The 15,176-nt window shown below is 35.5% G+C and overlaps 1 protein-coding gene across 1 annotated transcript in view; it reads right to left on the bottom strand.

Moving 5' to 3' along the window:
* The window catches only part of ERC2 (ELKS/RAB6-interacting/CAST family member 2), a 283,564-nt gene that overhangs the window by 147,462 nt on the left and 120,926 nt on the right, over nt 1-15,176 (bottom strand). Inside the window, exon 8 of the mRNA XM_041462495.1 lies at nt 1,326-1,463. Coding sequence (XP_041318429.1) covers nt 1,326-1,463 — 138 coding nt within the window. The remainder of the gene's footprint in view (nt 1-1,325; nt 1,464-15,176) is intronic.

Below are 15,176 nucleotides of genomic sequence, written 5' to 3'. Positions count from 1 at the left end.
CAGAGATTTACCTTGGAAACCTTCTCATTGTGGCTCATGCTCTCAGATCAAGCACCCCATTGTTCAAACGCTAATTGAATCCTAACTCAGCAGTGTTGCTTTACCTCCTACTCCTATGCAAGTCTCCATTGTGACAGTCACTCTGCTTCCCAAACGACTGTTTCAAAAAACCCTTAGCTGCCTCTACAGGCATTTTGGGAAAGTGACTAATCCAGAAAAGATAGTTTACAAGGAGAGAAAACAGATTAAAAAGTACTTTCTGTCTATTTTTTATTAACACGCTGTGAAATTCATGAACACTGTGTCCAGATTACACTGTGTACCAGTGAAAGATTACAGAAATGTGTAATTTTACTGTATAACTAAATGCTTATCCACTTGAATCAATACCAAGAACAACTTTTTTCACCGTTGTTGACCAAGCAAATGCTAGGAAATCAATTAAACACACAAGAAATAAAAAAATATGACATTAACATTGTATGTGTCAGTGCCAACACCACAGCAGCATTTTCAAGTCATATGCAGTCATAAATACCTTCATAGGATTACACGCTGCAGAATGGCACATATTACTTTACTGTTCACATTTAAGTAGTATATATTAATATCTGTGAGCTGAAAAATGTGGGTATTTGTACTAATTTTTTGGCATATAAATTCACTTGCACTACCTCGTACTCAAAGCGAACTGAAAGAAGAAACCTGACCTCACTGAAACTGGTAGGAATGTTGCCACTAATTTAAACAGTTCAGATTTATCCCTTCTCCTAGGTATTTTCAAATTAAAGGCATAGAGTTTGTAAAGGAAAAAAAAAAAACAGGAATGCTTAATATTTTTTTTTAATGAAACAGTTTCCCTTAAAAAAGAAGTGTAGGAAGCCAGTAATGCTCACAGCAAGCCAAGGTAACAGTTGGTAGAGCCACTTGCTCTTGGCCCCTGCTTAATGGGCCAAAGAACAGGATAATCAAGATCACCAAGACAGAAAAATGCCCAAAACTCTACCTTCTTTAAGTCAGACAACCAATGCCTTTCAGGTCTTTCAGGGAATAACCACTCCCCTCATTGGCTAAGGCAAAATCTCCCCGTGTCCTGGGCCATTTTCTCCATAAGCACTCAAAGGACATCACTCCTTGTCCTCCAAGTTCTGTGTCAGTTCATCCCCTGACAGTCATTCCTGCTCATCCTACCAGAACAAGCCACCTGCTCCCCTGACAAGGCCCCTAGCCTTTGGGAGAGATGTGAGGCCAACTCAGAAGCACATTTTCTGCACACACTTCACCCACAAGAGCAGCACATGAAGGTTTTCATGAGAAAACATTACCTTTTCTGACAGAGCTTCCTCTAAGGTTGCCAGTGCTGTGTCTGTATTACTGGAATCCGTCTGCAGCGACTTCACTCTGTCTTTCAGATTAGTTAGCTGCTTGTCTTTGTCCCTAAGTTGCTCCTGTAGATTTTCAATCTGTAAATAAAAACATTACAATAATCATCAACCTTGTCATAACGTTCCAAGAGGGACTTGGGTGCTGAGTGCATACACATCACATATATGATACACGTGCCTCGTTACACTGCCAACTTTGTAACTGCTATGCCACCAACAGTTTTAAACTTCGGTCCTTTCCATCTTGTTTTCTTTTGCTGAAGAAGTATAATTTTCCAATAAAATAAAGGGAAAATCTCACTGCAGTCAGGTATTTTATTATTTAACTATTTGCTGATATTAATCACTCTCGTTTAAGGTACTGCGTTATCTCAGTAATTCAAAGTATGTCTGGAATTACTCCTTTAGATTATTCTAGTTGAATAAGAAGGACCAAGAAAGGGTGAGGCAAACCAATTTGAGTGAGCCCTAAAATGAGGAAGAAGAAAGATTATATCCTGCCTACCTAAAAATCTCTTCCATGATGCCTTGCCGTAAGGAAAACTAAGCTGGGCAGAGATAAGGATGTTTATTCTTAAAAAAGCCAAACTCAAAAACAACCAAACAAAAAATCTCCAGGGGCACCACTTGCATTCACTTTCTTCACCTCCATGAAAATTTAAACATGTCACTCTATTTTGGATATTTTAACTTCTTTAAATAAAACTCGTTCCTCATTTAGAAAGTATTTGAACATATTGCTCAAGTACCTGTAAGCACACTGTCACGATTTATAGAGGTTAATTCAGGAAGAGTTAAATCACAAAGGTTTTGCACAAAAAGTTGTCCACAAAGCAATATGGACTTTGGAAGTAAATGTGAATAAAAGCACTCAGCTGCTGATTGTGATGGCAATTCCCTTCTGTGGCTGTAAGGCACTGTGACCTCTGGGCAGAATGCAGGGGGGGAGTGTAATGTCAGATGTGTAAAATTTCAATAATTGTCTGTTGGAAGAATCCCCCTCACTCCATCCTGCACTCTCAGTGCCACTCATTATTATGCACCGACTGGCACAAACCCAAGATTTGTTACTTAAGACTTCACACAAATAAATAGTAACAAGAAAATTAACTGGTCTGTTATTTTAGTATGCCACTTCAGATAATATAAGAAAATATGCCAAAATCCATGAAGTATCATTTGTTCAAAATGGGTTTTAAATACATTGTGAACATTAGACAAATTATTACTGTCAACAGATATTCAAATTCTTACTTTCATCAGTGATTTTTTCAGTTTGATCACATTCTCTTGCTACTGAAATTAATTCAGTTTTCCTTTTAATTTTATAATGTAATCTTTTTTTTTTCACATAGTCAATATCTTTCCATTTAAAGCAACTCAGATTTTAACAGAAGCAGAAGCTTTTACAGTGACTTTAAAGATTTCTTTACAAATGTGAAGGTGAATTCAATGCATGTGCAGCTCTGCAGAAGTCAACAGTTACGTCAATAAAAATTTGATCTCCGTATGAAAGAACGTACCACCATAATCAAATACACTTCAATTTGGGGCACACCTTGGGAAAAATTCTCCTCCTACTACATTATAGAAGTGTGGGAGAAAAAATCCTGAAGTTTTGACATCATATATATCTACAATTAACAAGTCATAAAATCCACAGTACAGCTGTGTGCCCTGCATAAAGTGTGTTTTCAAAAAACTAAATTTTCAAATAAGTTAAATAAAAATTAAAACAAAATTTGAAAGTTAATTTGGAGGAGCACAATTCAATTAGAAATTCTCTATAATATGTCAAATAGAATTCTTGTACCTTTTTTCTTTTTCCTTTTTGTTTTTTTTAATATATACATTGCTTGGTATATCAGATTACTGCTATGAGCCAAAGATTCCACTTGCTGTGTAAACTATAAAATACTAAGGAATATATAGAAAGGTCTTTTTGGGAAGACCTGACATAGAATAGCTTACTCTTGTGAATGACCTCTTGCAATATTTTTCTTCGTGTGTATATTTTATACAGATACAGAAACATGATACACGTGTTAATGAGTTAAGAACTTTTTATTTTATGGCATCTGTATTAGTCACATCTAAAATTACATTAACTGGCATTCAGAGGACTGCACACTATGTTTCTTTCTTTATTTCATCCAAGTATTAATGATTCCAACAACTACCTCATGACACCCTGTGGAATACTTAAGCAATTGCACATTTCAGCTTCACCAAAACAAATTCTCAAGTAAAAGGGAAATAAAACAGGAGTGAATACTGATTACATGTTCTTTGAAACAAAGTTAAGATCTGGTCCTTTACTATCATCAGCTTGACCTACCAATTCTAGGCACCCTAAATTAAAGTACTTATTTCCTATGCACAGTGCTTATCTGAATTCCACAGCATTTACACGATTTCCTTCCTCTTAAAACTAATTGAAAATATGAGCCAACCCTTAACCAAGAAAACATGTTCTAAAATTATTCAGCATTTACAAAATTCTTTCCTCAGAGGTAAAAGAGAACAGGCAGCAAATTAAAAACATCCCCATTGAATCACAACTGCTTTAAAATAAGTCGCTCAATACATACTCCATAGATAAAATAAGAGGAAAGGATCTAATTATTCTTCTATTTGTGCTATATAAACCTGAAGGAAAAACTTTGATGGGAACAGGACCACACTGGGCTATACTAAAGTAGAATCAGTACCACAGAGTATTTGTTCTTTGGGATGGGCACATGATTAGCCAAGACCTACTGATGCAGACAAGACTTTATGACCAGTTAATCACAGAGTTCTCTCAACAAGATTACAGGAGACAAAGAGATTGAGAGGTCTCACATGCTAAAATCTTGGAATGCAAGATATTATTTAGTTCTTACCGAGATTTTTAAATCCAGAAACAACAAACCCTCTGGTAACCTCTGTCATCCTCCAACACACACATATATACTTGGGTACAAGCATTTATGTAAGAACACAATTCTATTATCGAATAATGACTTTTGAGCATGCCTGAAATTCAGTTTATGGCAGGGACTGTCAAGACCTTCTTAATCCTCAAGTACTTATTTTTTCTGATAGGAAGTTAGTCACTGTGAAGTTTTGTCAACATTTCTTACCTCTGTAAACTGCTATGTCCCTGTGCCAGGATGAAAAGAAAGTGCTCTATTCTTTCTGCGTTTCAAAAAGTGTGTATATGCCCAGGGCTTAACCCAGACTTTATTCCTTCTTTTAAAACAATACCCTTACAGATAAATGTCTTTCCTATGAGGCATCCTGTCAATAAACCTCAAGTGCTAATCTTGTCACCTTTTGGCGACAGTCTCAGGAATGCTTATTAAATACTCAAGGGATTAAATTAAATCTCACCCACAGACAGGCTTTAAAAGTCTCCAGTAACACAAGTTGTCAAAAGAAAACTCCCTTCATTGTCAAAATTAAGGTACTGTACTATGGAACTTGCAAGAAAATTATATAATCAAAGAAAATGTTCCATGCTGTAACAATTTGCCTTCAGAGATATGCATTAAAGTATAAGAGAATTTAAGAACCTGGAAGAGAGCAATTATCTAAGACTTCTTGGTCCTAGCTAAAAAAAGCATAAAGCCGTACATTTACAGTTAGCAGCAAGTACTTCCCTCTCTTCTCTGTAGTTGAGTTTTAAATAACTCAGACAACAAGTATTTTGTAACAATGGGGTTTTTTACTCCAAAAGTTCATTTTGCTCTATTCTAAAGTTCTACAGGCAGAAGTCTCCGAGATTTTTGTCATATTGAAGTGCAGACCATGTCAATTCCAGTGAAGTAGATCAATAACATAAGTTTAGTTTTATATAAATTTAAAATTGCAACCTAGGAAACAGAATTTTTGTATGTATCATTTGCATTAATTACCAAAAAAAAGTCTTTGTATTTTAAGAAATTGAATCCTACTAAACAATTTTCCAAGTACTCTTAGAGTCTACTCTAAACAAGAAAAAGGGAATTAATAAGCAGCATTCATCCAACATGAGCATTATCTATGACTACTTTAAAACTCAGTATTCATTTTCAGACTTTAGCTTCTGCCTTATAGATATAGATAGCAAAAGACAAAAGTAATGTAACTATTAATCAAAACAGAAGAAAACAGGCCTAGTTCAAACATAAAACTAAATGGCTACTTACACACAATTTATTTTTATTAGTAAGACTCATGGTAAATGTTCTGGCTCATATGGTCCTTTCCAGAAACATCTCAGGATGTCCCAGAACATGAAACCAGCTCTGGTAGTGACTCAGCAAAACAGATGTCTGCAGACATCCCAACATCTCCTTACGGTGTCTGTGGATGTGTGCATGCTTAATTGTAATGAAACAACCAGAAAAAATGAAATTATTTCACTCTACCATGATTGTAAAAATATTACTGAGTAGTAATAGTAGACTTAATGCAGAGGTATAGTTTTGGAGAGCAATATTGACTTTCAGCAATTTTTTTTAACCAAATGGTGTACAATTATTAAATATCTTATCAGGCAAAATATTTGAAAATTAACAGGCTCTACAGCAGCTGTTTCAAGTTTCAGCCTATGGAGTGAGAGAGGAAATTTTCCTTAGAGTCACAATACTTGCTAAATGCAATTCTTAGTTTAAACAGAATTTCCAATAATAAAATGAGCCCATTGAAGGACAAATTCTGCTTCAACAGTTTGACACTGCAGATTGCCTTTGAAAGAGACTGCCCCAAAAGTGCTTCCTCAACCTGTGCCAGTAATGTTCACTTTTTCTTTCTTTTAAGTAGGTAGATGGAAAAACATTAACTAGGAATATTTTTTCAGAAGTAAAATATCACATGCTTTTAGATTGCAAAAATTAAAATAAATGCTACGTCAAAAAATTGTCCTATAATACAAAACTCCTTAAAATATTATAAAATAGGGGGTTGCTCCTTGCAGTTGAATATGTTCATCTGGAAATGTAACTGGAAAAAAAACTTGTTAATCTTATAATGACATGATAAAATACTCTTGGATTCCAAAAGCAGATCCAATATCCACGAAAGTACTTGATTATGTCTCAAAAGAATAACACCTCTTCCTGATAGCTGCCTATTGTGTAATGTGTTCTCAATTTAAAATATTTCCAAAGTGCCTTCCTATTACTACCTTGCAAATTTATATTTTACAAATTGAAGTAATACAGCAGCATTTTAGTTACTTCAGATTACTTCAGTAATCATGGTTCAATAGTACTTTTTAGCTTTATATTCTTGTGTTATTTTGCCCCACGAGGCTTTCTTCAACACCAGAGGCTCTAGACAGCCCAAAGCATATGGCCAGCTCAGTCCTACTGGATTACCTAATCACAGACAGTAAAGGTACTTTTAAAGCTGTCCACAAATATTACATAGCCCTTTGGGTTATGTAAAAGCACATCTCCAGCCATGGATATGCTGTGTGCCCATGGAGAAAGCAGTCTCGGGCTCAGGAGGTCTGCAAGGTTTCCACAAGACGTGACTGATGTGTCTGCAGACTTTGTACCTCAAGCTGCCTTCAGGAGCAGCTCAAAGTGCCCCAGCAGAGCTGCAAAGGGACTGTCCCAAAGGAGCAGCTGGAGCAGGCTCTGCCCACACTTCAGCCCTCACACCAGCCCCATGACAAGGGAGCAGGGCAGTGCCATGAGCTGCTCATCACCCACTGCCACCTTCCAACCTAATCCCAGCAGGAAGAAAATAATCCTTCCCAATCTTGCTCTACTTGACAAGTTTAAAAAACAGAAATATACGAAAGACCAGAATAGGAAACCAGAACAAAAAAAAGGTAATCAGAGCATTTTTCCTGATGTACATTTGCACTGCTTCCCCCCCAGTGTTACAGCAACTCAACACATTTTCTACTTTAAGGTCATATTTTTGCTGTTAAGATCACACAGCTGATCAGATTAATACTGGGATTTGAAAACTTAATTTTATTGCTGATCATTACTTTTATATCTATATTCTATACATGTATAACCACTATATTCTCTTTATTAATTTACATTATCAACCACATGATGGTTCCTATTTTATTCAATGCACAACCATCATCTTCCTTTATCCTTTGGCTGCTGATTTTTACATGCAAAAAATGTTGTCTCTAAAGAAGTAGCAAGTGCTTTGGGACAGAAGGATGTTAGGAACACTGTTTAAGCAAAATAAGGCTTCAAATTCTAACTGCTGTCTAATTGAACAGTAAAGCTTGCAGTAGCAACCAAACATAAAGAAAATACAAGGCAAAAAAAAAAAAAAAAAAAAAAAAAAAGGCACGTTTACACAGATGCTGATATGTGGATATGGGAATTTTCACTGAATTCATTGAAAAAATAGAACAAGCAAAAATAAGGGAAAGGCATAAAATGAAGTATGATGAGGTAATTAACACTGACAGCAGAGTCACAGCTGTAGGGTTCAGCCACCTGAACAGCACTGAGTTGCTTTTATATTGTATCTTACTAAAAATTACTCTTTACTGTCCTAAAGAGTAAGCAACAGAGGAATAGAGGAGTATTTTAAGAGCTAGAAGACATTCTTGCTCTAAACAGTTTAGTCCCATATGTTCACTCTGACTATCCATTTATTTGATAGTCTACTCAACACATCCACCACAGTATAGTCATAAAGCTGCAAATGCAAAAAAGTTATATTAATGAAGACATGAAATTTACATTGATATCAAACTTCTGAACAGCTGTTACACAGCAATTAAACTTTCCCAGAGTATGCTAAGGAAAGTAAGTCAGTATGTGGTAGAATTCAAAGATATACTCACAAAATGTGCAAGTATTTCCCATGTCATTATTGGTTCTGTATGATTCAGTTTGTTAAATGCATCAGCTGAGGATTAGAGAAAACTGAGGGGAAATAGCACAGTACAGAAGAATAAAGTATTATTACAGTATATTAAAAAATACAATAGGATTCGAACTTGACCTAAATAGAAAATACACATACCCAATAATTTTGGAGAGAGGGAAAAAATATATAAAAATAAGAAAAAGAATCTATCAACTGTTGATCAGCGGGGAAAAATGTATGTCATTTACTGGGATATGCAGTAATATTCTCTGGTCAGTACCTATACATGTGACTTTTTAAAAATTGTCTTTATTCCATTATTAGAAACATCAATCTACTGTCTCATGTACACATAGAAACTGAGAGCCTCCTATTGCATCAATAAATAGAAGCAAATGCAACTAAAACTGGAGATCAAAAGTGATAACTAGCTTTTCCTCTTCTTCTTCCAAAACAAGCATGTATGTTTGTTTTATTGTGCAGTCACTGAAGGAAAGAATTCATCCACTTTTACTTACTGTAAGATTCTTGATCCTTCCATAATACAGGATTCAAAGTACAGGTACAGGAAGGATTCAGAGGAATCAACAAGCATTAAGTAAAAAGAGGTGTGCGCTGAGTTTTCATACAGAGAGCAGAAGAAAACTCCCACAGGGCTGCTTAGGGAAGAGCTCTGCCCTCAAGTCAGCTGATACTTTTACAGGGCTATAAAAGCAGGTCAGTGGGCAAACAAGCCAAGAGAGGAGAAGGCTGTCACACAGAAAGGAGCTCCTGGACTCAAAGCTTGGCTTCTGTTGCCAGACTCAAGCTGAGAAAGAGCTGGAACTTAACGCTAAAATTAACCTTCACCAGGAAGCTAGCCAAAAGAAGCCTGGGCTGATAATATCCACTTGTGTATCTGGAAATACTCAGTCTCTGTCTCCTTCTCCTCAGGGGCCAATAAATTCTCTGAACAAAACAGCTTGACTCTTGGACTCTTCTAAGCAGGACTCACAATCTTGTGAGACATCCATTGAAAAGCTTTTGCTCTCGTTATATGTATTTACTGTGATGCAATTCAGAATGCAATAGGTATTTTCCAGATAGTAAATACAGAAATACAAAATAAACTAACACATAATTCCATTTATGAGAAGAGGATGCAGACATTCATTCTTAAGCTAATGCTTCTTATAAAGTCTGTCTGTATATATGAGGCCAGATTTTCAAGCTGGGTTGGTTGGGTACCTACATCTCACAATATTTTATGAGTTACAAGATGATTACTGAATTTTTTTTGAAGTCTAGCCCAATTTGCACACTGAGAGCACCTGAACTACTAGTCAAAGTTAACCATGAAAAATACTACCCTTCTGCTGCTTGAAAACATCTGGTGATATTTTACTCATGGCCAGTTTTGTACTATTTGCTATATATCCCTATAAAATAGGCTACATTGGCTTACACAAAAAGTTTTAAAGACAACTTTGCATGAAAAACTATTGCACTATGTCATGTGCCAGTGAGAGAAGTACATCTTCTTCAATATACTGTCATGTAAATTCACATGGAGGAAAAGAAGAAAGCTGCTTCGGCATTCTTATACTTTTAATACAGATCATTGAATGTAATTTTCAGTCATTCCTATACACTACCTTGTAATTCCTACTATGTCTGTATCAGTTGGGAAGACCTGGGGGCCTCTGTCCAGACTGAAAAGTTACAGCACATCTCATATAAAAGTTAACAGATGGTGAGAAGAGAGAGGCGGCTGACAAGTTGTACAGACAAGTGTTGGGCAACAGGGAACACTGAAAATGAAAGCTACAAAAGAAATAGAGTAGGAATAGGCACCTCAAGAGGCTGCAGAAAGAGAGCAGAAGCCAGTCTGACAGTAGCTTGGGAAGGTTTCCAGAGCAATGAACACAGAGAAATCAAAAGGCTGGACAAGAACAGGGAGTAACAAAAGGTGTATGGTGTGTGCTGTGCTTGAAAATACAGAAATGGAAATAGATGTAATAGAAAAGGAAAAACAACATAAGCTGTGAAATAGATGACCAGTCTGTTCTGAAAGCAGATTTCATTTGGATATCCAAAGTATTACAAGAAAAACACTAAAAAGCATATTACCTTACTTTAAAATTATTTCACCTTATAACATGTTATTAAAAGAAATACAGTTATTAAAGAGCAATATAGTCATTTTATGTCCTTAGGAAAATTATTAAGATAGGAAAACAGAGCCACATCCAGAAAAAAATATTTCCATTACAGAAAAAAGCCATAACCTTGAGTTCTGAATAACAGGCAGAAACCTTACAAACTGCTTAATTTCAAAGTGAAAAGGCTGAGCAGGTTGTGATGTGGAAAGGCTTGAAGCCTGACTTAATCCCTAGAGAAAAAAAAATGTTTTCATTCACTGTAAGAATCTCCTTCAAATCCTGCTTGTGGGCAGGGGAACATACTGTAATACCCTAAGATCCTTTCCAGGACTGCCTATGTTACCCAGCAATGAAAAACCTATGATAATTCAATTTCCTTTCCCATTTGAAGGCTATCCAATCACTTAATAGATGACCTTGTCAATCTGATTTCATGCTACTCATTTGCTAAGATTTACACTGTCCAAAATAATTTATCCTCATTTGTGATATTTATACCTTCAGAATGTTAAAATAAAAAACTAAGCTCTACTGACTTTAGACAGACACCCAAACCCGACAGGTTTTGACCATTCTTCTTGTCTGACACTCCCACATTTCCATCCTTCTTCTGACCACAAGATGTCTGAAATCACACATGGTTTTTCAGGTGGGATGACACAAAAGTCATTTAGAGAGCAGTTATCATCTTTTGCTCCACTACCCATTATTTCTGCAGACAGAATATTGGCAATTTTCACTACCACATCCCATTTGAAACACTTTTCAAAATTGTATTAATCATTGCCTTCAGCCTCCTGGCATTAACACTCCAAAATTTCTTTTTGGTCTAGTCATCATCTCCTTTTCTTCATCTGCATTCAAAGGTGGATGGGGTTTTTCTTCCCTAATGAAAACAGTGAAGAATATTTTCTAAATGAAAATGCTGAATAAAGTTATATATGAGATAAAAGTCATTCTCACTCCAAATAAGTCCCTCTCATCTTAACTGCAGTTTTTTGGGGGTTTTTTTGGATCGCTCTTCAATCAACTTCAATAATTTTTTTTTATTACCTAAAGTATTTTTTTCACTTGTATTCTTGCTCTCTTGGATTTTTTTCCATATTCAATGCAGAATTATGATTTGTAATAAAATATTTCAAATCTAGAAAGTCACTGCTCCACTGAAATACCATATACTTGATATTAGCAATCCAGTTAAGGAACAGACACCAAATTTAAACTCTATTTATATATTTGCAGTATCCCAGTTTTTCTTGCCTATTTTTCATATTTTAGTTTATGCATATGTGCACTGTAATACTTTAAAAATATCTGTTTTATTTTTACTAACACCACTGTATATTTCTATTGATGGCTTAAGGTTACTCTTTAAATCACCAGCCTGAGTGAAAGAAAAGAATACCTTTATTTCCTTTCCTGGAAAGTTTAAAGAGATATTTAATGTGCTTTGTAAGGTTTGAATTTGAAACTCAATACATTTCCCATTTAAACAACTGTAGTTTTGATTCCAATGCAAAGCTATAAAAGATACAAGAGTCTAGACAAAAGCAAAATAAATGCACATTCAAACATCATCACACTGTTTCAAAGGCAAAGGACAGTGTAACTCAGATCACACACAATTCCAAAAATAGCAAATGCCTAATTCCAATGTGCTACAATTAATGCTGCCAGAAGATCTGGCCATTAATTTCATTATAACCATAATTTTGTATCTCCTTATATGAACATTTTCACAACATCCCTTTAACACAGAGCTGTGTGACAATATTAAACATATTTGGTACAAAGACTTCAAAAGTACAGACAGATAACTCATTCAACAGATTGTGTTAGTTTTACTTGATTGTTTCAGAGAAATCCCAGGATACTTTCATTAATGGAGAAACTTTCAGATATGTGTACCGCTCCTAATTTGAAACAATAAATTAATTGCATAGAACTTGTAAATAACAGATATTTCACACCTGAAGGGAAAAACATTGCAAGTATGGTCTTTAAAACTGCTCAATCCTATTTAGTCCTTAATTAAGTATCTCTTTCCACATTCTTACAAATTTTCTTGAGATTTCCTATATTCTCTATTTTCCAATTTTCGTATAAAATATTCTGCTTAATGATATAATACATCCTCAACAGAGGAAAAGTATTAAATTTTACACTACTTGATTCTCAAATTAAGGCATAAAGGGGCAGAAGGGTTGAAAAGGGGGGATGGATGCCCTAAAAATTGAAATTAATTTTAGATGATTTTTTTTTAAATTTGTAATAGCAGAAAAAAATTACGTTGAAAGTAAAAATAACAGCCCTGTCCCCTCACTGCTATAAATAATGGATATAGGAATTTAATACAGCTATGTTTATTTCTACTATAAGAACACCCTGGCCTTCAAAATTGCATTTAAAATGTTGTAATGGAGAATCCAGTTTCACATGGTATCATTTTATATGAGTTTCCTGAAGTACCAGTGGTAAAAAGCAGGCAAAAACCCCAGAGCAGCAAAGCTGAAATGGTTAGGCAGCAATTAATCAGAAATAATAATATTCTTCCAATTGGAAAGTTTCCCCTTAGCTCCTTGGTTACAGAAACCAGCTATATTCATATATAAGAGACAGTGGAATACATGAAAGGAAAGCTTTTGCAGAAGGATAACAGATCCCTGCCCCCTTATTTAGAGATGTCTTTTCTAAATCATTCTAAATTAACATATGGTCAATGTACATAGGTTTAGACCCATTAAGAGTTGAAGTGTTCAAAAGGTTCATCAGAGAACTCAGATTCTTGTTACTATGAGATGTAATTTAATATTCTCACTATAGCTGCACCAAAGACAATGCACATATTGAGTTTCACCATTAGTTACTGCAGGCCAGGCACAGTCTTTAGACATATAAACTATCAAAGCACCACTAAACTTAAACTGAAATGTTAAACGCATCAACTTGGACGTCTTTAATCAACATCTGCTGAACAGTTTAGTTTCTCTATAGCAGCAAAGGTAAGTCAGCAATGCTTTTATGGAAATGTCTGAATAGGAAGTAATCTGTAATCTGATATGGTTTTGTGTTTAAGATAGTTTGCTTTTGGTATGAAAAATGTCCTTTAAAAAATAAAATGATTGAATTTCCTTTATCTTGTATCGCCTCAAAACCAGCTGGTTGGTATGTGAAATTTAGCCTCACTCTAATACCATCAACCACACAAAAATAAAGCAAATTTTTTTTAAATTACACCTATGACAAATACTTTTCTGTCTGAATCAGTTTTCATTAGGACTTTGATGCCTACAGTTTGTTAATCAATTTAGCCATCCTTATCCATTTTGCTTCCTTCAGTTTTTTTTTTTTAATTTATTGTAAAGGCTTTGATGAAAGGATCTATGAAGAACATTCATTGTTCCTTTTGCAACTACATGAAAATCCTGAAGATACATTTGAAGGTAACCTGCTGCTGCAATGTCAGTGACGCTGACATACTATACCAAAATATGTCCTTTTTTTTTCCTCTGATTTATGTTTTTTGCTGGACAATGAGAAGTTTCAGCAGCTGTCAGATGCAGCTCTCTCCCACTGAGCTTCACGCTCACTCTGTGAGCCATGTGCATGGAGGGGTTTGACAGACACTGGATAAAACCCTCACAAGAGGGGTGAGTGAAGAGCTTGAAGTTAAGAACAAGGACTTGGAAGTCCTTTAGAGATGATGTCTGTATCAATGTGTTACAGGCTGTATCAATATATTACACAGATTGACTATCTCTGTACTTCTGCAAGCATTAGAATTACTGCCAATCAATTTTTGTCAGGCTTTCTCTTCAAGAACATGCACTTAATTTTAACTGTAAAATTCTCCAAAAAACTTGAGCATCACTTAGCAGTGAAGCTACAATAGTCTGACAACAACTCCATTTTCAGTGTCTCCCAGGCAGATGCTACTGTCAGTTTGGATTGAATGATGCTACAAGTTCAATGCTACAGAACAGTCAGAGACAGAAAAGAGCTACCTGTCCATGGATGTATCTTCTTCCCCCTTCCCCAAGGAGGGGATTTGAGGGAATTTATAAGGATTCATGGAAGGGGTTGCAATCCAAAAATTTCAAGACAGACAATGAATTATATTACATTTCATAAATTGACAGTACGTAGAAATCATTAACAGTTAAAGAGTGCAAACAATGAGCATGGATGAACACAAGAAGATGCATGCAAGAAATTATTGTAAATCTAATTATTGTAAATCTAACACAACAAGACAAGCTCCCAAGGACAGCTTACAGAGGTGACCTCTTTTGCAACTAAATTAACAAACTCCTGTTTTCTATTACTGTATTGCAGTTCTACACTTTGAAGTTTTTCCCGTATGATCAGCTGTTTACTATCCTCCCAACATTCAAAGAATCTCAAAAATCATGGATTTATATTAAATAAACATTCAAATCAAACTATTTATGGTTCCCATGAAAGCCACAACAAAATCTCAGACTTAACCATGAATGAAGAATTTGGGATAGGACACAGCAGGTACTTCACTCAAATTTAAATTATGCTTTAACACCCTCCCAATCCTGTCAACAAGCATTAAGATGAAAACTTGACAGATTCCTGTGGACCTTTAGCAGTTTCTCCCTCAAGATCAGTGGAAGGCTCTACAGAGAGCAGCATGCAGAGGTTCCCATGGTGTACAGTCACTTTGGCATGGGGTTAAGCACAGAGCAATAAAAGACTCTGTGCCTTTCTGGGGACATTAATGTCGATTTCTGCTGTCAAATTAAGGTCTCTCTTAGGCAATAAATATAGTGGGCCTGATTTTCTCCCTGATAAGTAAGGA

Source organism: Pyrgilauda ruficollis, unplaced genomic scaffold, assembly GCF_017590135.1.
Source record: "Pyrgilauda ruficollis isolate IOZ18807 unplaced genomic scaffold, ASM1759013v1 scaffold10, whole genome shotgun sequence".
Lineage (NCBI taxonomy): Eukaryota > Metazoa > Chordata > Aves > Passeriformes > Passeridae > Pyrgilauda > Pyrgilauda ruficollis.
The sequence above is the reverse complement of the archived record's forward strand: the minus strand, read 5'-3'. Positions and strand labels throughout refer to the sequence as shown.